This window comes from Chiloscyllium punctatum, chromosome 7 (assembly GCF_047496795.1).
Source record: "Chiloscyllium punctatum isolate Juve2018m chromosome 7, sChiPun1.3, whole genome shotgun sequence".
Taxonomy (NCBI): Eukaryota; Metazoa; Chordata; class Chondrichthyes; order Orectolobiformes; family Hemiscylliidae; genus Chiloscyllium; species Chiloscyllium punctatum.
The window spans coordinates 123,188,667-123,216,162 of NC_092745.1; the positions used below are offsets into that span (position 1 = coordinate 123,188,667).

Here is a 27,496-nt window from a genome sequence, read left to right on the forward strand (position 1 = left end):
GGATAGAGATAAGCTTTTTCCCGGGGTGAGTGATTCAATAACGAGAGGTCACGTGTTAAAGGTGAGAGGTGAAAAGTTTATGGGAGATATACACAACAAGTACTTTACTCAGAGGGTGGTGGGCATCTGGAATGCTTTGCCAGCAGAGGTGGTAGAGGCAGGCACGGTAGATTCATTTAAGATGCGTCTGGACAGATGCATGAGGAGGTGGGGAGCAGAGGGATACAGATGTTTAGAAATTGGGCGACAGGTTTAGATTAGATTAGATGCCGTACAGTGTGGAAACAGGCCCTTCGGCCCAAAAAGTCCACACCGACCCTCAAAAGAGTATACCACCCAGAACCATTTCTCTCTGACTAATACACCTAACACTATGGACAATTTAGCATGGCCAATTCACCTAACCTGCACATCTTTGGACTGTGGGAGGAAACCAGAGGAAACCCACGCAGACACCGGAAGAATGTGCAAATTCCACGCAGACAGTCGCCCGAGGCTGGAATTGAACCTGGGATCCTAGCTCTGTGAGGCAGCAGTGCTAACCACTGAGCTACCATGTCGCCTGGTTTAGACAGTGGATTTGGATCGACTCAGGCTTGGAGGGCCGAAGGGCCTGTTCCTGGGCTGTAAGTGGTCTTTGTTCTTTGTCAGGCAGCTTCTGAGGAGCAGGAGAATCAATGTTTCAGACATAAGCCCTTCATCAGGAAATGTCAATCATTGAGATTTGTGCTGGGATGCCCCTTGATTGGGTAGGAGTTGTGTGGTGCCTCAGTGGTTAGCACTGCAGCATCGCAGTGCCAGGGACTCCCATTCAATCCCACCTTTGGGCGACTCTCTGTGCGGAGTTTGTATATTCTTCATGTGACTGCGTGGGTTTCCCCCGAATGCGCCCGTTTCCTCCCACAGTCCAGAAATGTGCAGGTTAGTGGATTGGCCTTGCGAAATTGCCCCTTAGTGTCCAGGGATGCACAGGCTAGATGAATTAGACGTGGATAAGGTAGGGGAATGGATCTGAGTGGGATGCTGTTTGGAGGGGTGGTGTGGACTCAATGGGCTGAATGGCCTGCTTCCACACTGTAGGGATTCTAAGACACATTCTATGTCCCCTGAAGGAATGTCAATGTTGGAGTGAAAATCAGAACCCTTTCCAACATGGAAGGTAAATGGGAGAGAGGCTTCTTCAAGATGACAGTGCCCTCTATTTGACATTTTAAATTAAAATGTTGTGTTCGCACCATGTCCCACGGTGTGGGCAGATGTGTGTGGGGTTGAGGGGAATTGGTGTTGGAGGAACATCCCTGCAAGGTTAGCCCGTGGCTGCTCCAACTCCCAGGAAGGAAGGCCCTCTGTATCTGCCTAGAGTGCTGCCTCTGGGCCTGTCACTGCTGGGAACCTGGAGGCCGGTTTTACTTGTCCTCAGTTCAGTCTTGATGAGGAGAAAGTGAGGACTGCAGATGCTGGAGATAAGAGTCAAGAGTGGGGTGCTGGAAAAGCACAACAGGTCAGGCAGGATCTGAGGAGCAGGAGAATTGACATTTCGGGCAAGAGTCCTTCATCAGGAATGGTTTTCTCAGATACTGCCTGACCTGCTGTGCTTTTCCAGCACCCTGCTCTCTACTCAGCTCTTGATGAACCTGTTCGACCCATCCACCAAGTGCTGACCAGTTGACCTACCAGCTCCCCGTTCCAACCTTGGAACCATGTGATCTGTTTTCAAGATTTGGCTCTACTTTGGCCCCCAGTATCATTGCTGTGAATCTGTGCTGCACACCCCAAGGGACGTTGATGGCCTAGTGGTATTATCACTGGCCTGTTAATTCAGAGACCCAGATTATATTCTGGAATTCAAATCCTGTTACAGCAGATGGTGGAATTTGAATTCAGTAAAAATCTGAAATGAAGAGTCTAATGATGATCACGAATTGATTGTCAGGAAAACCCATCTGCTTCACTAATGTCCTTTAGGGAAGGAAACTGCCGTCCTTACCTGGTCTGGCTTAACATGGGATTCCAGACCCACAGTAGTTGACTCTCAACTGCCTGATGGGTAATAAATGCTGACCTAAACAGCAATGTCGTAATTCCCATGAGTGCATCAAATAACCCATATACCTTCATTGAGGTACAGTGTCCAAAACTGAATGCAGAATGCCAGCTGGGTTTGGCTAAGGTCACATGAAGTCAAAGCATGATTCCTCACATTTGAATTCCCTTCCCCATGTACCAACGACATCATTCAAACTTGCTCCTTCACTTTTGTTTTGGGCAAATACAATGCAAATTTACTAGGAGCTGAACTATTTCCATCTTTCAATCTGCCTGAATGAAATTTCAGCTGCGTCCCAGAAAGACAGGAATCTAACCGCAATAACAGTAATCCCCTCTCTCTCAGACGTTCAATTATTAATGCTTAGACTGCACTGGCTGAACTACTCAAATCCTTCAATTAATTGCAAGTAGAAAGACCATAAGATGTAGGAGCTGAAGTAGGCCATTCAGCCCATCCTATCTGCTCTGCCATTCATTGAGATTGTGCCTGATTTGATAACCCTCAACTCCACTTTCCTGCCTTTTCCCCATAACCCTTGATTCCCTTCCTGATTAAAAATCCATCCATCTCAGTCTTTAATTATACATAATGACCCAGCCTTTAGAAGCCTGTGCAGCAAAGAATTTTGCAAATCGCATCCCCTGAGAGAAAAAAATCCTCCTTGTCTCTTTTTTTTAAATGTGTGGACAATTAATCTGAGATTATGTCCTCTGCTCTTAGACAGTCCCACAAGGGAAAACAATCTTCCTGCATTTACCCTGTCAAGTTCCCTAAGAATCTTATAAGTTTTAATAAGGTTCCTCTCATTCCTTTATATTCCAATGAGTACAGGCCCAATGTACTTAACCTTCTCATAAGACAGTCTCTGAGATCAGTTTTGTGAACCTTCTCTGATCTGCCTCTAATATCTTTCCTTAGATAAGGGGCCCAAAATTGTTCATAGTATTCCAGCTATGGTCTCACAAGTACCTTGTTCAGTTTTAGCAAACTCACAACTTATAAACTCTGATCCCTTTGAATGAAAGATCAAACTTCCATTTACCTTCTCTATTGCTCATTCACCTTGGGTGCTAGCTTTTGGTGGTTCATGGACAAAGCCTTCCAAATCTCTCTGCTCTGTAGCTTTCTGCAATCTTTCTCAATTTAGATTAGATTAGATTACTTACAATGTGGAAACAGGCCCTTCGGCCCAACAAGTCCACACCGCCCCGCCGAAGCGTAACCCACCCATACCCCTACATCTACATCTACCCCTTACCTAACACTACGGGCAATTTAGCATGGCCAATTCACCTGACCTGCACATCTTTGGACTGTGGGAGGAAACCGGAGCACCCGGAGGAAACCCACGCAGACACGGGGAGAACGTGCAAACTCCACACAGTCAGTCGCCTGAGGTGGGAATTGAACCCGGGTCTCCGGCGCTGCGAGGCAGCAGTGCTAACCACTGTGCCACCGTGCCAATATTCAGCTCCTCTATTCTCCTGGCCAAATTGCATAAGCTAACAGGTTTTTCCAAAGAAAAAGCTTGCATTTATATCATGCTTTTCCAAACTGCAAGATGTCCTAATATAAAATATTTCTGATGTATACTCTCTGTTGCAACATGAAACAAGGTAGCAGCATGTGTGACTACAGCAAGCTCCTTTGAAAAGCAATGAAGTGTGTAAGACAATCTGTTACAGGGATGCTGGCTGAAGAATAAATATCAGCCAGGGCACTTCTCTGCTCTTCCTAATAGTGCTGTGGAATTTTGAAAGGGGATGCGTGGCTTTTTTCAAAGTCACGTGAGAAAGCCAGCACCTCCAGCAGTGCTGCCCTCTTACTGTCACTCAGATTGAACCAATATCCCAAAGGCCATTAAGAGTTGCTGAGGACATCATCCTGGAACTTCATTGGAGCAAAAATCATGGAGAAATCAGACGTGGATATGAAGGGAGAAAGAATTGAGGGGGATGGTGAATGGGTGCAATTGGAGATTGATCTGTGAAAATCAAACAACCCTGTTTGAGACTAATGGCCTCTTTCTTTAAAAAGACATTAGAGTCATAGCGATGTACAGCACAGAAACAGACCCTTTGGTCCAACTTGTCCATGCAGATCAGATATCCTAACCTAATCTAGTCCCATTTGCCAACATTTGGCCCATATCCCTCTAAACCCTTCCTATTCATGTACCCATCCAGATGCCTTTTAAATGTAATTGTCCCAGCCTCCACCACTTCCTCTGGTAGCTAATTCCATACACACACTATCCTCTGTGTGAAAGCGTTGCCCCTTAGATCCCTTTAAAATCTTTCCCCTCACCCTGAACCTATGCCCTCGAGTTCTGGACTCCCCCACTCCAGAGAAATTGCTGGAAAAGCTCAGCAGGTCTGGCAGCATCTATGGAGAGAAACCAATCTCCTCGTTTCTAATGAAGTGTCACTGGACCTGAAACATTAACTCTGATTTCTCGTCATACATGTTGCCAGACCTGCTGAGCTTTTCTAGCAATTTCTTTTGTTGATTCTGATTTCCAGCATTGCAGCTTTTGATTTGGGAATTTAGTTACGCCTGATTTCTAAGATTCTTGTTATTCTTATTCATGACAGGTTGTCAAGGCAGAATTTAGAAATGCAAGCAAATTCAAAATGCTGCTGAAATAGATTAGATTCCCAAGTGTGTGGGAACAGACCCTTCAGCCCAACCAGTCCACACCGACCCTCCAAAGAGTAACCCATCCAGACCCATTTCCCTCTGACTTATGCACCTAACACTATGGGCAAATTTTAGCATGGCCAATTCACCTGACCTGCGCATCTTTGGGTTGTGGGAGGAAACCCACACAGGCACGGGGAGAATGTGCACGGGGTTGGAATTGAATCTGGGACCCTGGTGCTGTGAGGCAGCAGTGCTAACCCCTGTGCCTCCCCAAGTTTGTGAGACTTGATCCCTGAATGCTATTTTTCTCTGTCACAACAATGTCTGGAATTCACAAACACCTTATTGGCTGTGATTTGCTTTGATTCCCGGAGTCATGATGGGCTCTTGTATAAAATGTGATTCTCCTCACAGCTTCATTTTGATAGTTGATGTAGGTTTTTACATCATGGCCGTATCTGATTCACTGTATGTTGAGAAAGGCTTAAAGGCTTCATGGAACTGGGCTGCATAGATTTACGTAGGATAAATGACACAGGTATAGGCCAGTCTGTCCATTCCATTCTATATCCACTCCATCCACCATCGATGCTCAGTAACAGCAATGTATACTGTCTACAAGACACATTGCAGACATTCACCAAGGCTTCTTCAGCAGCCTCTTCCAAACCAACGGCCACTTCCTTCTAGAACGAATGGGGCAACAGATACATGGGAGCATACCCACCTGCAAGTTGCCCTCCAAGCCACTCACCATCCTGACTTGGAAATATATTGCCGTTCCTTCACTGTCACTAGGTCAAAATCTTGGAACTCCTTCTGCAGCTGCATTATCTACCCCATACCAAATGGACTGCAGTGGTTCCAAGGAGGTGGCTCACCACTATTCATCACCAGGAAAAGTAGAGCTAGGCATTAAATGCTGACCTGCCTAATAGTGCCCCCAACAACTAACATGGGCATAGAAACTTAAAAAAATGGTGTGGGCCATTCAGCCCTTTGAGCCTGTTCTGCCGTTCAATATGATCATGGCTGATCATCCAACTCAGTCTCCTATTCACACTTTCACCCCTTACCCTTTGAAACCTTTAGCCATTAGAACTGTATCTAACTCCTTCTTGAATATATTCAATGTTTTGGACTGTGACTCCTGGTTTTGGTCCCCCCTGTCATCAAGAACATCTTTCCTGTATTTACCCATGCAGCTTTCTGACCTCTCCCAAGCCAATAGTGAGGAAAGATGAGCAGTGACATTGGGAGAAGAGCTGTGAAATCCCTGGAAAATAGCATGAAAAGTGGAGAAAAACCATGGACCTTTGTGGAGCACCACTTCTCATCACTAAATCTTGGTTATATAAAGGTGGCTCAGTGGTTAGCAGTGCTGCCTCACAGCATCAGGGACCCAGGTTTGATTCCTTGGGTGACTGCCTGTGTGGAGTTTGCATGTTCTCTCTGCATAGGTTTAACAAAGCTTTTCACTATCCTTCAGTACACATGACAATAAATCAATCAATCAATTGCTCTGGGTGCTCTGGTTTCATTCCACAGTCCAAAGATGTGCAGGTTAGGTGGACTGGCCATGTTAAATTGCTCATAGTGTCCAGGGATGCGCAGGTTAGATGGGTTTGCCATAGGAAATACAGGATTGGGGGGGTGGATCTGGGTGGGATGCTCTTCGGAGGGTCGGTGTGGACTCGATGGGCCGAATGGCGTGCTTCCGCACTGTCAGGATTCTATGATGAAATATAACCTGATCAAGTGTTTGAATTATTAGCCCAATTAATTGCAAGCTGTCTGCTCATTCTAACAAAAAACTGAGGCACACAGACAACCAATATAAATGATTTTCACTATGACAGGAATGTCAGCTTGGAAAGGAAAATCGGTGCTAGGTTTGCAGATGACCCAAAGATAGGTGGAGGAATGGGTAAGTGTTGAGGAAGTAGGGGCTGCAGACAGACTTGGGTTGTCTAGGAGAGTGGGCAAAGAGGTGGCAAAGTGTGACGTTATACACTTTGGTAGAAGAATAGAGGCACAGACTATTTTCTAAATGGGAAAAGGCTTCAGAAACCTGAAGCATATAGGAACTTGGGAGTCTTAGTTCAGAATTCTGTTAAGGTTAACATGTAAATTCACTCAGTGGTTAGGAAGATGAAATGCAGTGTTAGCATTCGTTTTGTTGTGGGGAGGGGTGGGCTAGAAAAGAATGGTAGAAACATACTACTGAGACTATATAAGGATCTGGTCAGATCGCATTTGGAATATTGTGAGCAGTTTTGAGACCTGTATCTAAGAAGGATGTACAGGGTTTGCAAGAATGATCCCAGAATGAAGGGCTTGTTATATGAGGGGAATGGTTGAGGACTCTGTGTTTGTCTTTGATGGAGTTTAGAAGGACGAAGGTGGGGTCTGATTGAAACTTACAGAATACTGAGAGGCCTGGATGGAGTGGATGTGGAGAAGATGTTCCCACTGTTGAGAGAGACCAGGATCCGAGGGCACATCCTCAGAGTGAAGGGATGACCCTTTAGAACTGAGATGAGGAGGACTTTGTTCAGCCAGAGGGTGGTGAATCAGTGGAACTCATTGTGTGCAGAGGGTTGTGGAGGCCAAGTCATTGAATGTATTCAACCAGAGATAGTTGGGTTCTTGATTAGTAAGGGGATCCAGGGTTGCAGCCAGAAGGCAGGAGAATCAGGTTTGCGAAACCTATCAGCCAAGATTGAATGGTGGAGCAGACTTGATGGGCAGAATGGTCTAATTCTGCTCCGATATCTTATTGCCTAAGATCTAAGGAGTACCATGGTGCTCTACCTCACATCCCTTGTCAGGATTTATAAGTTGGCTGGTGAAATATAATTGTGTTTGACACTCAGGCAGCACTAATGGGAATTTAACATGTAACTGTGTCTGTTCTGATTGAAGAGTCTCTTTTCATAAGCTGACCACACAAGTGCAACACTTAAACATTGCATCAGCACTTTCCCATTTCAGCTTCTGTGTGAAATCAATAGAAGAGGAATTTCCTTCATGTACTCATCCAACCAAGTGATAATTATCACTGCTGGAGATCAGAATATCTGGTATTTTGTTTCTCGGTGTTGTGTAGTACATCTTGTAAGTGTTAAAAGTGCTTTATATAACAGTAATCTTGGAACCATTTGCCAACAGAATGCTTTGCTCTCCATTGGAAAAATATTTTAAAAAGCAGGAGCCTACATTTATATAGATGATTTGGACGTGAACATCAGAGGTATAGTTAGTAAGTTTGCAGATGACACCAAACTTAAAGGTGTAGTGGACAGTGAAGAAGGTTACCTCAGATTACAACAGGATCTTGATCAGATGGGCCATTGGGCTGAGGAGTGGCAGATGGAGTTTAATTCAGATAAATGTGAGGTGCTGCATTTTGGGAAAGCAAATCAGAGCAGGCCGTACACACTTAATGGTAAGGTCCTGGGGGGGTGTTGCTAAACAAAGAGACCTTGATGTGCAGGTTCATAGTTCCTTGAAAATGGAGTCACAGGTAAGACCATAAGACCATAAGACATAGGAGTGGAAGTAAGGCCATTCGGCCCATCGAGTCCACTCCGCCATTCAATCATGGCTGATGCGCATTTCAGCTCCACTTGCCAGCATTCTCCCCGTAGCCCTTAATTCCTCTAGACAACAAGAACCTATCAATCTCGGCCTTGAAGACATTTAGCGTCCCGGCTTCCACTGCACTCCGTGGCAATGAATTCCACAGGCCCACCACTCTCTGGCTGAAGAAATGTCTCCGCATTTCCGTTCTGAAATGACCCCCTCTAATTCTAAGGCTGTGTCCACGGGTCCTAGTCTCCTCGCCTAACAGAAACAATTTTCTAGCATCCACCTTTTCAAAGCCATGTATTATTTTGTACGTCTCTATTAGATCTCCCCTTAATCTTCTAAACTCCAACGAATACAATCCCAGTATCCTCAGCCGTTCCTCATATGCTAGACCTGTCATTCCAGGGATCATCCGTGTGAATCTCCGCTGGACACGTTCCAGTGCCAGTATGTCCTTCCTGAGGTGTGGGGACCAAAACTGGACACAGTACTCCAAATGGGGCCTAACCAGAGCTTTATAAAGTCTTAGTAGTACATCTCTGCTTTTATATTCCAACCCTCTTGAGATAAGAGACAACATTGCATTCGCTTTCTTAATCACAGACTCAACCTGCATGTTTACCTTTAGAGAATCCTCGACTAGCACTCCCAGATCCCTTTGTGCTTTGGCTTTATTAAGTTTCTCACCATTTAGAAAGTAGTCCATTCCTATATTCTTTTTGCCAAAGTGCAAGACCTCGCACTTGCTCACGTTAAATTCCATCAGCCATTTCCTGGACCACTCTCTCAACCTGTCTAGATCCTTCTGTAGCCTCCCCACTTCCTCAGTACTACCTGCCTGTCTACCTAACTTTGTATCATCGGCAAACTTCGCTAGAATGCCCCCGGTTCCCTCATCCAAATCATTAATATATAATGCGAACAGCTGTGGCCCCAGCACCGAACCCTGCGGGACACCGCTCGTCACCGGCTGCCATTCTGAAAAAGAACCTTTTATCCCAACTCTCTGCCTTCTGTTAGATAGCCAATCCTCAATCCATCCCAGCAGCTCACCTCGAACACCATGGGCCCTCACCTTGCTCAGCAGTCTCCCGTGTGGCACCTTATCAAAGGCCTTTTGAAAGTCCAGATAGACCACATCCACTGGGTTCCCCTGGTCTAACCTACTTGTTACCTCTTCAAAAAATTCCAACAGGTTTGTCAGGCATGACCTCCCTTTACTAAATCCATGTTGACTTGTTCTAATCAGACTCTGCTCTTCCAAGAATTTAGAAACCTCATCCTTAATGATGGATTCTAGAATTTTACCAACAACCGAGGTTAAGCTGATTGGCCTATAATTTTCCATCTTTTGCCTTGATCCTTTCTTGAACAAGGGGGTTACTACAGCCATCTTCCAATCGTCCGGGACCTTTCCTGACTCCAGTGACTCTTGAAAGATCTCAACCAATGCCTCTGCTATTTCCTCAGCAACCTCTCTCAGAACTCTAGGGTGTATCCCATCGGGGCCAGGAGATTTATCAATTTTAAGACTTTTTAACTTTTCTAGCACTATCTCTTTCGTAATGGCAACCATACTCAACTCAGCCCCGTGACACCCTTTAATTTTTGGGATATTACTCCTGTCTTCCACTGTGAAAACTGACGCAAAGTACTTGTTAAGTTCTCCTGCTATTTCCTTATCTCCCATCACTAGGCTCCCTGCATCAGTTTGAAGTGGCCCAATGTCTACTTTTGCCTGTCGTTTGTTTCTTATGTACTGAAAGAAACTTTTACTATTATTTCTAATATTACTGGCTAGCCTACCTTCATATTTGATCCTCTCATTTCTTATTACACTCTTTGTTATCCTCTGTTGGCTTTTGTATCCTTCCCAATCTTCTGATTTCCCACTGTTCTTAGCCACTTTATAGGATCTCTCTTTTTCTTTAATACATTTCCTGACTTCCTTTGTCAGCCAAGGTTGTCTAATCCCTCCCCGGTTAATCTTTCTTTTCTTGGGAATGAACCTCTGTACAGTGTCCTCAATTATACCTACAAACTCCTGCCATTTTTGCTCTAGTGTCTTCCCGGTTAGCCTCTGCTTCCAGTCTATTTTAGTCAGTTCCTCTCTCATGCCCTCATAATTACCTTTATTCAACTGTAACACCATTACATCAGATTTCGCCTTCTCCCTTTCAAACTCCAGACTGAACTCTACCATATTATGGTCGCTACTTCCTAAGGGTTCCCTTACTTTAAGATCTTTTATAGAGTCTGGTTCATTGCAAAGCACTAGGTCCAGAATAGCCTGCTCTCTTGTGGGCTCCATGACTAGCTGTTCCAAAAAGCCATCCTGTAAGCATTCCATGAATTCCCTTTCTTTAGATCCACTAGCAACATTATTTACCCAGTCCACCTGCATATTGAAGTCACCCATGATCAATGTAACCTTGCCTTTCTGACATGCCTTCTCTATTTCCCGGTACATGTTGCGTCCCTGGTCCTGACCACTGTTAGGAGGTCTGTACACAACTCCAATTATGGTTTTTTTGCCTTTGTGGTTCCTCAATTCCACCCACACAGACTCCACATCATCCGACGCTATGTCATTCAATACCATAGATTTAATTTTGTTCTTAACTAACAAGGCAACTCCACCCCCTCTGCCCACCTCTCTGTCTTTTCGATAAGTCGAAAAACCATGGTAGATAGGATAGTGAAGAAGGTGTTTGGTATGCTTTCCTTTGTCGGTCAGAGTATTGAGTACAGGAGTTGGAAGGCCATGTTATGGCTGTACAGAACATTGGTTAGGCCACTGTTGGAATATTGCATGCAATTCTGGTCTCCTTCCTATCGGAAAGATGTTATGGGCTGAAGAGGCTGTTTTCCCTGGAGCGTTGGAACCTGAGGGGTAACCTTACAGAGGTTTATAAAATCATGAGTGACATAGATAGGATAAATAGACAAGGTCTTTCCCTTGGGGTTGGGGAGTCCAGGACTAAAGGGCATAGATTTAGGGTGAGAGGGAAAGATATATAAGGGACCTAAGGGGCAAACTTTTCACACACAGGGTGCTGAATGTATGGAATAAGCTGCCAGAGAAAGTGGTGGAGGCTAGTACAATGCTGAAAAATGTGTTGCTGGAAAAGCGCAGCAGGTCAGGCAGCATCCAAGGAGCAGGAATTCCTGAAGAAGGGCTTATGCCTGAAACGTCGATTCTCCTGCTCCTTGGATGCTGCCTGACCTGCTGCACTTTTCCAGCAACACATTTTTCAGCTCTGATCTCCAGCATCTGCAGTCCTCACTTTCTCCTAGAGGCTAGAACAATTCCAGCATTTAAAAAGCATCTGGATGTGTGTATGAATAGGAAGGGTTTGGAGGGATATGGGCCAGGTGCTGGCAGATGGGACTAGATTGGGTTGGGATATCTGGTTGGCGTGAATGGGTTGGACTGAAGATTCTGTTTCCGTGCTGTACATCTCCAAGAGTCTGTGGCTGTATTTATATAGCTCCTTTCCTCATGTTGTCTCAAAGTAACTTGCAATAAATAACATTGTTTTGAAATGCAGTCAGTATTGAAGTATTGGAAATGCAGCAATCAATTTGCTCGAAGCAAGCTATGTCCTTCTGTCATATTAATTGGGAAATAAATATTAACCAGCACACAGGGAGGATTTCCCTGGTCTCTTTTAAAAAGCATCATGGGATCTTTTGTGTCTCTAGTTTAACGTCTCATCTGAAAGACGGCACTCCTGGCTGTGCAACCTTCCCTCAGATCTGCTTAGGAGCGTCAGTTGAGAATTTGCACTTGAAGCTGCAATCATGAGAGGCATAGATGAGCTTTACCCAATGGTGAGGGAGTCTAAAACTAGAGTGCGTAGGTTTAAGGTGAGAGGGGAGAGATACAAAAGGGTCCAGAGGGGCTGTTTTCACCCACAGAGGGTGGTGAGTGTCTGGAAGGGGCTGCTAGAGGTAGTGGTGGAGACGAGTACAGTTTTGACATTTAGGAAACATTTGGACAGGTATATGGATGGGATAGGTGTGGAGGGATATGGACCAAACACAGGCAAATGGGACTAGATTAATTCTGAAAACTGGGCAGCATGGACAAGTCGGGCTGAAAGACCTTTTTTCATGCTGTAAACCTCTATGACTCCAAGCTGTTAAATGGAATTTGAACCCAAGGCTGTTCCAGTGGTAGGAATGTAACTGCTGAGCCGTGGCTGTCACAAGACGTGACAGATTATGCTGTAAGTGTATAGGACAAGTTAGCTGTGATTATAAGTTGTCCATGTTTACCTTCTGTTGGACAGGGTTGTAGTCAATATTATTCATGTACTGGGCAATTGTATTTTTATATATAAGTATTAAATTATGAGGATAAACTGCATAAACTTTGCTTTAGGAAGTCGAGGTGTGTTCTAACTGAGATCTTCAAAATGACTGAACAATATGTTAAAGGAAAAGTCAACAATGACTTCGCAAATCTAAATCTGCATCAGTCTCTCAGTTTAGTTACTGCTTTAACAAGATTCCTGCCTCAGGCAACTGTCTGTGTGGAGTTTGCACATTCTCCCCGTGTCTGCGTGGGTTTCCTCCGGGTGCTCTGGTTTCCTCCCACAATTCAAAGATGTGCAGGTTAGGTGGATTGGCCATGCTAAATTGCCCATAGTGTTGAGGGATGTGTAAGTTAGGTGCATTAGTCAGGGTTAAATGTAGAGTAATAGGGTAGGGAAATGTGTCTGGGTGGGATACTCTTCTGAGGGTCGGTGTGGACTTGTTGGGATGGAGAGCCTGTTTCCACACGAGGGATTCTTTGAAGAGGCTTTCGAAAGAGGTTACTGCTTTTCACAAGATGTGAAAAGATTTGTGTCCGAGTGTAGGGAACTCGGAATAATGGGTCAGCCTGGGTTCAACTGGTGCTATTCTCACCCATGAGAGAGAAGATTGGGGTCAAAGCTCTGAGTGTATAAAGCAGGCTGAGGAAGCCGTGTGCTGTGGGAACTGTCGTTTAAAGGTACCATGCCAGAACGGCGTTCAAACTGCTTTGTTGGATGGAGATTAGCAAAATAGTAGGGGATCTCTCCCTCGCGTTCTGGTCAGTGCTCCTCAACAAATGTGACCCAAAATCATTTTTATCTTTTTCCTTTGCTCTGCTCAAAATTGAGCTGCAACGTTTCCTGCATCACTGCAACAACAACCCTTCGAGCGTTCTTGCATTCAATATTGTGCTGAAAGGCGCTATATAAATACAAGTTCTTTCTGTCTTTCAGCCTGTACAAAGGATGCATTTGCGACAATGTAATTTCCCTCTCTGTGACCTCCATCCACAGGTTCGAGTTGTGCCAGCAGTCGGCAGAACCTGAGCCTCTCCCTGCAGTCGAAGGGATCACAATCGCTCAACACTTACGCATCTGTGGGACTGCTCAGCAAGTACTCTGGCTCAGTGCAGAGCCTGGCCTCAGTAAGTAGCTGATGAACAGTCACTCAAATCCCTGGGTGAAGGAACTGAGAGCATTGTACTACGTTTTGAAGGTGACACAAAGCTAGGTGGAGGGGCAGGTATTGTGGAGGAAGTGGGGAGGCTACAGAGAACTTGGACAGGGCAGGAGAATGGGCAAGCAAGTGGCAGATTGAATACAGAGTCGGAAAGTGTGAGACGCATTGGCATGAAGAGTAAAGTGTAAACTGTTTTCTAAATGGGGAAAGGCTTCGGAAATCTGAATCATAAGGGGTCTTGGGAGCCCTATTTCAGCACTCTTTTAAGATTAACAAGTAGATCCAGTTGGCAATTAGAAAGGCAATTAGACCTATCACCTTCATCCCCACCCCCACTCACCTATTGTACTCTATGCTACTTTCTCCCCACCCCCACCCTCCTCTCATTTATCTCTCCGCCCTTCGGGCTCTCTGCCTGTATTCCTGATGAAGGGCTTTTTCCCGAAATGTCAATTTTCCTGCTCCTCGGATGCTGCCTGAACTGCTGTGCTTTTCCAGCACCACTCTAATAGAAAATAGACAATAGGTGCAGGAATAGGCCATTCAGCCCTTCGAGCCTGCACCGCCATTCATGGCTGATCATTCCTAATCAGTATCCTCTTCCTGCCTTATCTCCATAACCCTTGATTTCTCAATCTTTGAGAGCTCTATCCAACTCTTTCTTAAATGAATCCAGAGACTGGGCCTCCACTGCCTTCTGGGGCAGAGCATTCCACACACCCACCACTCTCTGGGTGAAGACGTTTCTCCTCATCTCTGTCCTAAATGGTCTACCCCGTATTTTTAAGCTGTGTCCTCTGGTTCGACACTCACCCATCAGCGGAAACATGTTTCCTGCCTCCAGAGTGTCCAATCCTTTAATAATCTTATATGTCTCAATCAGATTCCCTCTCAGTCCTCTAAACTCAAGGGTATACAAGCCCAGTCGCTTCAGTCTTTCAGTGTAAGGTAATCCCGCCATTCCAGGAATTGACCTTGTGAACCTACGCTGCACTCCCTCAATAGCCAGAATGTCTTTCCTCAAATTTGGAGACCAGAACTGCACACAGTACTCCAGGTGTGGTCTCACCAGGGCCCTGTACAGCTGCAGAAGCACCTCTTTGCTTCTATACTCAATTCCTCTTGTTATGAAGGCCAGCATGCTATTAGCCTTCTTCACTACCTGCTGTACCTGCATGCTTACCTTCATTGACTGGTGTACAAGAACACCCAGATCTCTCTGTACTGCCCCTTTACCTAAATTGATTCTATTGAGGTAGTAATCTGCCTTCCTGTTCTTGCCACCAAAGTGGATAACCATACATTTATCCACATTAAACTGCATCTGCCATACATCTGCCCACTCACCTAACTTGTCCAGGTCACCCTATAATCTCCTAACATCCTCATCACATTTCACCCTGCCACCCAGCTTTGTATCATCAGCAAATTTGCTAATGTAATTGCTGATACCATCTTCTATATCATTAACGTATATTGTAAAAAGCTGCGGTCCCAGCACGGATCCCTGCGGTACCCCACTGGTCACTGCCTGCCATTCCGAAATGGAGCCGTTTATCACTACCCTTTGTTTCCTATCAGCCAACCAACTTTCAATCCAATCTAATACTTTGCCCCCAATACCATGCGCCCTAATTTTACTCACTAACCTCCTGTGTGGGACTTTATCAAAGGCTTTCTGAAAGTCCAGGTACACTACATCTACTGGATCTCCCTCATCCATCTTCAGAGTTACATCCTCAAAAAATTCAAGAAGATTAGTCAAGCATGATTTCCCCTTCATAAATCCATGCTGACTCTGACCTATCCAGTTACTCCTATCCAGATGTGCCGTAATTTCATCCTTTATAATAGACTCCAACATCTTTCCCACCACTGAGGTCAGACTAACTGGTCTATAATTTCCTGCTTTCTCTCTCCCACCTTTCTTAAAAAGTGGTATAACATTAGCCACCCTCCAATCCTCAAGAACCGACCCCGAATCTATCGAACTCTGGAAAATAATCACCAACACATCCACGATTTCCCGTGCCACCTCTTTCAGTACCCTGGGATGTAGACCATCAGGCCCCGGGGACTTATCACCTTTCAGACCTAATTGTCTCTCCAACACCAATTCCTGGCAAATATAGATTCTCTTAAGTTCAGGTCCTTCAGCCACTGTTACCTCAGGGAGATAGCTTGTGTCTTCCCCAGTGAACACAGAACTGAAGTACCCATTTAACTCTTCTGCCATTTCTTTGTTCCCCGTAATATATTCCCCTGTTTCTGTCTTCAAGGGCCCAATTTTAGTCCTAACCATTTTTTTGCCTTGCACATACTTAAAAAAGCTTTTACTATCCTCCTTTATATTTTTGGCCAGTTTACCTTCGTACCTCATTTTTTCTCTGTGTATTTCCTTCTTAGTAATCCTCTGTTGCTCTTTTAAAGCTTCCGAGTCCTCCGTTTTCCCACTTATCTTTGCTATGTTATACTTTTTCTCTTTTAACTTTATATGTTTCTTAACTTCCCTCGTCAGCCACGGCCGCCCATGCCTCCTCCTGGGATCTTTCTTCCTTTTAGGAATGAACTGATCCTGCACCTTCTGCATTATACACAGAAATATCCGCCATTGTTCCTCCACTGTCATCCCTGCTAAGGTATTCACCATTGAACTTTGGCCAGCTCCTCCCTCATAGCTCCATAGTTCCCTTTATTCAACAGAAGTACTGTCACTTCCGACTGTACCCTCTCCCTCTCAAATTGCAGATTGAAGCTTAATATATTGTGGTCACTACGTCCCAATGGCTCCTTCACTTCGAGGTCTCTGACCAATTCTGGTTTGTTACACAATACCAAATCCAGAATTGCCTTCTCCCTGGTCGGCTCCAGCACCAGCTGCTCTAAGAATCCATCTCTGCACTCCACAAAGTCTCTTTCTTGAGGTCCAATACCATCCTGATTCTCCCAGTCTACCTGTATATTAAAATCCCCCATAACAACTGTAGTAACATCTTTGCAACAGGCCAATTTTAGCTCCTGATTCAACTTACATCCGACATCCAGACTACTATTTGGGGACCTGTAGATGACTCCCAAGAGGGTCTTTTTACCCTTATTATTTCGCAGCTCTATCCAGACTGACTCTACATCCCCTGACTCTAGGTCCCCCCGTGCAAGGGACTGAATATCCTCCTTTACCAACAAGGCCACCCCTCCCCCTCTGCCCATCAGTCTGTCCTTACGATAGCACGTGTAGCCTTGAATATTCATTTCCCAGGCCCTGTCCACTTGAAGCCATGTCTCAGTTATCCCCACAATATTGTATCTGCCAATTTCCAAAAGAGCCTCAAGCTCATCCATCTTATGTCTAATGCTTCGTGCATTCATGTATAGTATTTTTAATTTGCTACTGCTCTCACTCTTCCCATCAACCCCTATTTCACTCAACCTTACAGCATGATCCTTTTCCGAGTTTTCTGCCTCATTGATACAGTTGTCTTTCTTGACTTCTCTTGTTCTAACTTTCCTTTCAATTTCCTTTTTAAACATCCAGTTTGTCCCCTCCCCCCAACTACTTAGTTTAAATGTAGCGGTGATGCAGTAGAAAACCTGCCTGCCAGAATGCTGATACTAACCTATTAAGCTGCAAACTGTCTCTCTTGTAGAATTTATGCTTACCACAAAATATACCCTAGTGATCCAAGAACTTAAATCCTTGCTTCCTGCACCAGTTCCCCAGCCACACGTTCAAGTCCATTATCTCCCTGTTTCTGGCCACACCAGCCCGAGGAACTGGAAGCAAACTGGAGATAACCACCCTGGATGTCCTGCTTTTCAGCCTTCTTCCTAGTTCTCCGAAGTCCCGCTGTAGTATGTTCCTCCTCTTCTTCCCGACATCATTTGTGCCGACATGTACCACCACCTCTGGCTCTTCACCCTCGTCCTTGAGGATTTCCTGCACTCTGTCCGTGATGTCTTTCACCCTGGCACCAGGAAGGCAACACACCATCCTTAAATCCCGTCTGCTGCCACAAAAACCCCGGTCAGTTCCTCTTACGATGGAGTCCCCTATTACCACGGCTCTGTGCGATGTCCGACTCTCCCGCTCTGCCTCTGTGCCAACTTTTGATTGACAGACCTGGCCGCCTTGCGAACTGGCAGTGTCCTCAGTCTCTACTGTTTCCAAAAGCTTCAACTTGTTCCTGACAGGTACTTCCCCCGGGGTCTCTTGCACCTGTCTCCTCTCGGCCTTCCTCATCGTCTGCTCTCTTCTGGCATGATTGGTGTAATAACCTCGCTGAAGGTTTTGTCCAGAAAGATCTCGTTCTCTCGGATGAGCCTAAGGTCCTCGAGTTCTTTCATCAGTGCTGCAATATGCTCGGTCAATAGCTGAATGTGCACACACTTTCCACACATATACGAGCCAGACACACCAGAGTCGTTGACCTCCCACATCAAGCACGTAGCGCACTGAACCAGCTGGACAGTCATGTCTTCACCCTCTTCAACTATGGCATAATCACTTCACTCAACCTCCTTGTCAAAGACTCCTGAGCTGAAGCCTCACTCTTCAATCCAAACTTCCTTAGACCCTCTTTTTGTGGCAAATCTGTGGAGCCTGTAAAAAGCTCCGGTCAGACCACACTTAGAATACTGTGAGCAGTTTTGGGCCCAATATCTAAGGAAGGATGTGCTGGCCTTGGAGGGGGTCAGAAGAAATTTACAGAATTATCGGAAATTACAGAAAACTGAAAGGCCTGGATAGAGTGGATGTAGAGAAAATGTTTCCATGAGTGGGAGAAACCAGGCTCTGGGCGCACAGCCTCGGAGGGAAAGGATGACCTTTTGAGAACTGAGACAAAGAGGAATTTCTTTCAGCCAGAGGGTGGTGAATGAAAGAACAAAGAACAGGAACAGGCCCTTTGGCCCACCAAAAACCTTTTTGCCTCTATGTGGTCTGTATCCCTCCCTTCTCTGTTATCCATATATCTAGGAGAAAGTGAGGACTGCAGATGCTGGAGATCAGAGCTGAAAAATGTGTTGCTGGAAAAACGCAGCAGGTCAGGCAGCATCAAAGGAGCAGGAGAATCAACGTTTCGGGTATAAGCCCTTCTTCAGGAACGAAGGGCTTATGCCCGAAACGTCGATTCTCCTGCTTCTTTGATGCTGCCTGACCTGCTGCGCTTTTCCAGCAACACACTTATCCATATATCTATCAAGGTGCCCCTTAAATGTTGCTATTGTATCCACCACCTCCTATGGCTGCTCATCCCAGGCACGGACCACCCGCTGTCTGAAAAGACTTGCCTTTCACATCCTTTAAACTTACTCTCTTTTACCTTAAACCTGTGTCTCCCGGTAATTGGCATTTCTACTCCTGGATCAGAAGTCTAACCTGGGGAATTCATTGCTGCAGAAGGATGTGAAGACCTAGTCAATGAGTGTTTTTGAGACAGTGATAGGTAGGTTCTTGATTGTCATGAGGATCAAAGGTTACAGGGAGAAGGCAAGAGATTGAGGTTGAGGAACATGTCAGCCAGGATTGAACAGACATGGTGGGCTGAGTAGCGTAATTCTGTTCGTATATCTGATGGTGTCATGGAGGTTTGTTTAAGCCAACAGTGAAAGCTGAGGTGCACTTTTCGCTTTGGAACCTCTGTACAGCAACACCCCCAAGTCAAATCCATCACTCTCTAAAAACATTTCTCATTTCCACTTCAGTTCAGATCAACCTTATGAATATATCATTATAATGGAGATAACATTCAGAGCGGAAAATAAAGCAACTGTGGGAGACAAGAGAGAATAATTTAGGAATAAGGAGTTGCCCAGTTAATACAGAGATGTGGAATGTCTTCTCTCAGAGAGTAGTGAATCCTTGGAATTCTTTACCACAGAGGTCTCTCAAAGCTGGGGAATTAAGTGATGCTGAGATGAAAAAAAATTTTTAAACAGTAAGGGAACCATGGGTAGTCGAGAAAAGGTAGGAAAGTATAGCTAATGATTATCAGATCAACTGTGATCTCATTGAAGGACAGAGCAATGGGCTGAATGGCCTCCTTCTGCTCCTAAGTCTTATGGTCTTGACTTCAAAAGAATTGAAACTGGTGATTTAGTGAACCTTCCATTATCTACGTTTCCAACCTCTGACCTGCTCATAGGTCTACACATTTAATGCCTGGACATGTGGTATCCTTCGAGATGGTTATTGGGTAAGTCTGGAGGTCTGCAACAGAGAAGACTAAAAAACAGTCAGTCTTATGAACAAATTAGTGAAGCCCTCCTCCTCATAATTTAATGCTAAATCCCCTCCCATAATTTTCATCAGCCCCCACCTCTCTCACACACACACGCACACCCACACACAAAATCTCTCTCACACACACGTACACGCACGCAGTTGCGCGCTCACAGTCACACACACACACGCTTCATCCATCAACAAAGTTAACAAGAAAAAATGAGTGATCACAGAATATTGGAGAAACTTAGCAGGTCAGACAAGAATTGTGGGGAAAGAGTCCAGTATGATTTCTTTAGAACTGTCAAAGTGCCGAAGTGAGTTGCCCCAAGGTGTTCCAGTGGTCCAGGTGGCAGTCAGTTTGAGGGAGGTTGTTGGGGAATACCAGGCATGATTTCCTGGAAAAGGGGCAATTGAAAAGAAGGTTAAATGTCACCACTTACAACATATCGAATCATACAACAGAGAAAAGGGCCCTGCGATCCGTTGAGTCTGTACTAATCAAGACTAAGAGCCTAACTATTCTAATCCCACTTTCCAGCAAATGGCCCATAGCCTTGTGTGCCTTTGCATTGCAAGTGCACATCTAAATACATCTTCAATGTTTTGAGGGTTTCTGCCTCTGCAACCCTTACAGGCAGGGAGTTCCAGATTCCTACTACGTTCTGGATAAAAACAGTATGAGGGCCACTCATTTAAGCGTGTCAGTCTTTTAAATGATTGCATGGTCAGGAGATGTATTGTGTGTGGAAGCCTTTGGCCTGCAATAAACCACGCTGTTTATGGTAAATGTTGCCTTTAAACCTCGTGATTGTGAGGCACAGTTGGCCCTCGTTTCATGAGAACCAATGTTCAAAAAGTCCAGAATTTTCAAAAAGAGAACTGTCGCATTTTTCACATTCTGAGGGTAACATGGAACTCTTTGTCTCAACGGGTCAACATATTTTCTTGAAGCTTTTCATATCGTACTCATCAGGAAAATTTGTAGATTTTCTTGTCAGATGTGGGAGTTTAAAGAGAGTTTAAGGGTTACTGCGGATTATGTCTGCCAATGCTGTTGGATGCGAAGCTTATCAGATTGAGTGGATCGGTTGGAGGGACAGATAGAAGCAATGAAGAATTTGCAACAGCAATAGTATGTGATGGATGGCAGTTACAGGAAGGGGGGAAAGTCTCAGATACAGTCACATAGATGGGTTAACTCCAGGAAGGGTGAGAGAGGTCGGCACCTAGGGCAGGAGTCTTTTGTGGATATACCCATTTCAAACAGGTATGCTGTTTTGGAAAATGTGATGGATTTTCAGGGGAACGTAGCACGAACAGCCAAGTTTCTGGTATTGAGACTGGCTCTAATGCAACGAGGGGTACATCGGCTTCCAAGAGATCAATTGTGTTAGGGGATTCTGTAGTCAGAGGTACAGACAGACGTTTCTGTGGCCAGCAGAGAAAAGGCGGAATGGTGTGTTGCCCTGGTGCCAGGATCAAGGATGTCTCAGAGAGGGTGCAGAATGTTCTCACTGGGGAGAGGGACCAGCAGGAGGTCATTGTCCACATTGGAACCAACAACATAGGAAGGGAAAAGGTTGAGACTCTGAAGGGAGATTACAGAGAGTTAGGCAGAAATTTAGAAAGGAGGTCCTCAAGGGTAGTAATATCTGGATTACTCCCAGTGCTATGAGCTAGTGAGGGCAGGAATAGGAGGATAGAGCAGATGAATGCATGGTTGATAAGCTGGTGTAGGGGAGAAGGATTCACATTTTTGGATCATTGGAATCTTTTTTGGGGTAGAAGTGACCTGTACAAGAAGGACGGATTGCACCTAAATTGGAAGGGGACTAATATACTGGCAGGGAAATTTGCTAGAACTGCTTGGGGGGGTGGGACCCAGGGAGATAGTGAGGAAAGAGATTGATCTGAGATGGGTACAGCTGAGAACAGAAGTGATTCAAAAAGTCAGGGCAGGCAGGGACAAGGTAGGACTAGGTTTAGATGGAGAGGAATTTCTTAAGTGTGTACAAGACAATATTCTGATTCAGTATGTGGATGTACCTACTAGAGAAGGTGCAAAACTTTGACCTACTCTTGGGAAATAAGGTAGGGCAGGTGACTGAGGTGTCAGTGGGGGAGCACTTTGGGGCCAGCGACCATAATTCTATTCGTTTTAAAATAGTGATGGAAAAGGATAGATCAGATCTAAAGGTTGAAGTTCTAAATTGGAAAAAGGCCAATTTTGACGAGTTAAGGCAAGAACTTTTGAAAGGTGATTGGAGGCAGATGTTTGCAGGTAAAGGGGTGGCTGGGAAATAGGAAGCCTTCAGAAATTAGATAACAAGAAAGTATATTTCTGTCAGGGTGAAAGGGAAGGCTGGTAGGTATAGGGAATGCTGGATGACGAAAGAAATTGAGGGTTTGGTTAAGAAAAAGAAGGAAGCATATGTCAGGTATAGACAGGATAGATCGAGTGAATTCTTAGAAGAGTATAAAGGAAGTAGCAATATATTTAAGACGGAAATCAGGAGGGCAAAAAGGAGACATGAGATAGCTTTGGCAAATAGAATTAAGGAGAATCCAAAGGGTTTTTACAAGTATATTAAGGAGAAAAGGGTAACTAGGGAGAGAATAGGGCCCAAAAATGTGTTGCTGGAAAAGCGCAGCAGGTCAGGCAGCATCAAAGGAGAAGGAGAATCGATGTTTCGGGCATAAGCCCTTCTTCAGGAATGAGGAGGGTGTGCCAAGCAGGCTAAGATAAAAGGTAGGGAGGAGGGACTTGGGGGAGGGGCGTTGGGAATGCGATAGGTGGAAGGAGGTTAAGGTGAGGGTGATAGGCCAGAGAGGGGATGGGGGCGGAGAGGTTGGGAAGAAGATTGCAGGTCAAAAAGGTGGTGCTGAGTCCGAGGGTTGGGACTGAGATAAGGTGGGGGAAGGGGAAATGAGGAAACTGGAGAAATGAGTTCATCCTTGTGGTTGGAGGGTTCCTAGGCGGAAGATGAGTCGCTCTTTCTCCAGGCGTCATGTTGCCATGGTCTGGCGATTGAGGAGACCAAGGACCTGCATGTCCTTGGTGGAGTGGGAGGGGGGGAGTTAAAGTGTTCAACCACGGGGCGGTTGGGTTGGTTGGTCCGGGTGTCCCAGAGGTGTTCTCTGAAACTTTCTGCAAGTGGGCGGCCTGTCTCCCCAGTGTAGAGGAGGCCACATAGGGTGCAGCAGATGCAGTAAATGATGTGTGTGGAGGTGCAGGTGTCTTTCTGATGGATATTGAAGGATCCCTTGGGGCCTTGGAGGGAAGTGAGGGGGAGGTGTGGCCGCAAGTTTTGCATTTTTTGCGGTTGAAGGGGAAGGTGCCGGGAGTGGAGGTTGGGTTGGTGGAGGGGTTGTGGATCTGACAAGGGAGTCGAGGAGGGAGTGGTCTTTCCAGAACGCTGATAGGGGAGGGGAGGGAATATATATCGTTGATGGTGGGGTCCGTTTGGAGGTGGCGGAAATGACAAAGGATGATCCGATGTATCTGGAGGTTGGTGGGGTGGTAGATGAGGACTAGTGGGGTTCTGTCCTGGTGGCGATTGGAGGGGCGGGATTCAAGGGCGGAGGAGCGGGAAGTGGAGGAGATGTGGTGGAGAGCATCGTCAACCACGTCTGAGGGGAAATTGCGGTCTTTGACGAAGGAGGCCATCTGGGTTGTTCGGTATTGGAATTGGTCCTCCTGGGAGCAGATGCGGAGAAGGCGAAGGAATTGGGAATATGGGATGGCGTTTTTACAGGGGGCAGTGTGGGAAGAGGTGTAATCTAGGTAGCTGTGGGAGTCAGTCGGTTTATAGTATACGTCCATGTTGAGTCGGTCGTCCGAGATAGAGATAGAGAGGTCTAGGAAGGGGAGGGAGGAGTCTGAGACCATCCAGGTAAATTTGAGGTCGGGGTAGAAGGTGTTAGTAAAGTGGATGAACTGTTCAACCTCCTTGTGGGAGCACGAGGTAGCGCCGATACAGTCATCAATGTAGCGGAGGAAAAGATGGGGGGTGGTGCCTATGTAGCTGCGGAAGTTGGACTGTTCCCACAATATCCTACGAAGAGGCAGGCATAGCTGGGGCCCATGCGGGTGCCCATGGCTACTCCTTTGGTTTGGAGGAAGTGGGAGGATTGGAAAGAGAAGTTGTTCAGAGTGAGGACCAGTTCAGTCAGTCGAAGGAGGGTGTCAGTGGAAGGGTACTGGCTGGTTCGGCGGGAAAGGAAGAAGTGGAGGGCGTTGAGTCCTTCGTGATGGGGGATGGAGGTGTACAGGGACTGGATGTCCATGGTGAAGATAAGGCCGGGGAAGCGAAAATCATGGAGGAGGTGGAGGGTGTGGGTGGTGTCCCGAACGTAGGTGGGGAGTTCTTGGACTAAGGGGGACAGAACCGTGTCAAGATATGCAGAAATGAGTTTGGTGGGGCAGGAGCAGGCTGAGACAATGGGTCAGCCGGGGCAGTCAGGTTTGTGGATTTTGGGCAGGAGGTAGAAACGGGCTTTGCGGGGTTGTGGGACGGAGGCGGTGGATGGGAGATCCCCTGAGGTGATGAGGATATGGATGGTCTGGGAGATGATGGTTTGGTGGTGGGAGGTGGGTTCATAGTCAAGGGGGCAGTAGGAGGAGGTGTCCGCGAGCTGGCGTTTAGCCTCAGCAATATAAAGGTTGGTGCGCCAAACTACCACCATGCCTCCTTTGTCTGCCAGTTTGATGGTGAGGTTGGGGTTGGAGCAGAGGGAGTGGAGGGCTGCACGTTTCGAGGGTGAGAGGTTGGAGTGGGTGAGAGGGGTGGACAGGTTGAGGTGGTCAATGTCACGGCAGCAGTTGGCACTGAAGAGATCGAGGGCTGGTAAGAGGCCAGCATGGGGTGTCCAGATGGATGGGGTGTGTTGGAGGCGGGAGAAGGGGCTGGCAGAGGGTGGGCGGGAGCCCTGGTTGGAGAGGTAGGCATGGAGGCGAAGGCAGTGGAAGAATTGTTCGATGTCTTGCTGCGTGTTGAACTCGTTAATCCGGGAGCGTAGGGGGATGAAGGTGAGGCCTCTGCTGAGGATTGATCTTTCATCCTCAGAGAGGGGGAGGTCTGGAGGGATAGTGAAAATACGGCAGGGCTGGGAGCTAGGACCTGGTGTGGGGCTGGAGCTGGGAGTGGGGGGTGGGGTTAGGCACAGGGGCAGGGTTAGGTGCAGGGGCGGAGATCAGCTCGGGGGCGGGGTTCGGCGAGGGGGCGGATTTCGGCGTGGGGGCGGAGACACATTCGGCGTGGTCGGTGTGTAGGCGAGTGACGTAGTAGAGAACAGGGCCCCTCAAAGATCATCAAGGCGGCCTTTGTGTGAGCCACAGAAAATGAGGGAGATACTAAATGAATATTTTGCATCAGTATTTACTGTGGAAAAGGATATGGAAGATATAGACTATAAATGGTGACATCTTGCAAACTGTCCAGATTATAGAGGAGGAAGTGCTGGATGTCATGAAACGGTTAAAAGTGGATAAATCCCCAGGACCTGATCAGGTGTACCCGAGAACTCTGTGGGAAGCTGGAGAAGTGATTGCTGGGCCTCTTGCTGAGATATTTGTATTATCGATAGTCACAGGTGAGGTGCTGGAAGACTGGAGGTTGGCAAACGTGGTGCCACTGTTTAAGAAGGGTGGTAAAGACAAGCCAGGGAACTATAGCCCAGTGAGCCTGACCTCGGTGGTGGGCAAGTTATTGGAGGGAATCCTGAGGGACAGGATGTACATGTATTTGGAAAGGCAAGGACTGATTCGGGATAGTCAACATGGCTTTGTGCGTGGGAAATCATGTCTCACAAACTTAATTGAGTTTTTTGAAGAAGTAACAAAGATGATTGATGAGGGCAGAATAGTAGATGTGATCTATATGGACTTCAGTAAGGCGTTCGACAAGGTTCCCCATGGGAGACTGATTAGCAAGGTTAGATCTCATGGAATACATGGAAAACTAGCCATTTGGATACAGAACTGGCTTAAAGGTAGAAGACAGAGGGTGGTGGTGGAGGGTTGTTTTCAGACTGGAGGCCTGTGACCAGTGGAGTGCCACAAGGATCGGTGCTGGGCCCTCTACCTTTTGTCATTTACATAAATGATTTGGATGCGAGCGTAAGAGGTACAGTTAGTAAGTTTGCAGATGACCCCAAAATTGGAGGTGTAGTGGACAGTGAAGAGGGTTACCTCAGATTACAATAGGATCTGGACCAGATGGGCCAATGGGCTGAGAAGTGGCAGATGGAGTTTAATTCAGATAAATGCGAGGTGCTGTATTTTGGCAAAGCAAATCTTAGTAGGACTTATACACTTAATGCTAAGTCCTAGGGAGTGTTGCTGAACAAAGAGACCTTGGAGTGCAGGTTCACAGCTCCTTGAAAGTGGAGTCACAGGTAGATAGGATAGTGAAGAAGGTGTTTGGTATGCTTTCCTTAATTGGTCAGAGTATTGAGTACAGGAGTTGGGAGGTCATGTTGTGGCTGTACAGGACATTGGTTAGGCCACTGTTGGAATATTGCGTGCAATTCTGGTCTCCTTCCTATCGGAAAGATGTTGTGAAACTTGAAAGGGTTCAGAAAAGATTTATAAGGATGTTCCCAGAGTTGGAGGATCTGAACTACAGGGAGAGGCTGAACAGGCTGGGTCTGTTTTCCCTGGAACATTGGAGGCTGAGAGGTGACCTTATAGAGGTTTACAAAATTATGAGGGGCATGGATAAATTAAAGAGACAAAGTCTTTTCCCTGGGGTGGGGGGGGTGGGGGGGGGGGGGGGAGTCCAGAACTAGAGGGCATAGGTTTAGGGTGAGAGGGGAAGGATGTAAAAGAGACCGAAGGGGCAACTTTTTCACGCAGAGGGTGGTACGTGTATGGAATGAGCTGCCAGAGGATGTGGTGGAGGCTGGTACAATTGCAACATTTAAGAGGCATCTGGATGGGTATATGAAAAGGAAGGGTTTGGAGGGATATGGGCCGGGTGCTGGCAGGTGGGACTAGATTGGGTTGGGATATCTGGTTGGCATGGACGGGTTGGACCAAAGGGTCTGTTTCCATGCTGTACATCTCTATGAGTCTATGACTCTAAGTGCCGATTTAGGGTGGCACGGTGACTCAGTGGTCACCACTGCTGCCTCACAGTGCATGGACCCAGGTTCGATTGCAACCTCTGGTGTCTGGAGTTTGCATATTCTCCCTGGGTCTGTGTGGGTGTGCTCTGGTTTCCTCCCACAACCCAAAGATAGAGTCCTAAGGCATGGAGACAGGCCCTTTGGCCCAAACTGGTCCATGCTGACTGAAATGTCCAGGCTAGTTGGATTAGCCGTGAGAAATGCAGAATTACAGGGAGTAAGACTGGCGGGGAGAATTGGGGGTGGGTGGGATGTTCTTTGGAGAGTCGGTGTGACCCGATGGGCCAAATGGTCTACTTCTGCACTGTGGAGATTCTAAGAATTTGCAAGAGTCCCAATTTGAAGGTGCATCAAACAGCAGTGAGTAGAATGGCTTT

General features: G+C 46.3%; 1 protein-coding gene across 2 annotated transcripts in view; it reads left to right on the forward strand.

Annotated features, from left to right (window-relative positions):
• miga1 (mitoguardin 1) overlaps nucleotides 1-27,496 on the forward strand; it is a 125,913-nt gene that overhangs the window by 14,416 nt on the left and 84,001 nt on the right. For both annotated transcript variants that reach the window (XM_072574766.1, XM_072574767.1), the window contains exon 4: nucleotides 13,600-13,730. In XM_072574766.1, the coding sequence (XP_072430867.1) occupies nucleotides 13,600-13,730 (131 nt within the window). The remainder of the gene's footprint in view (nucleotides 1-13,599; nucleotides 13,731-27,496) is intronic.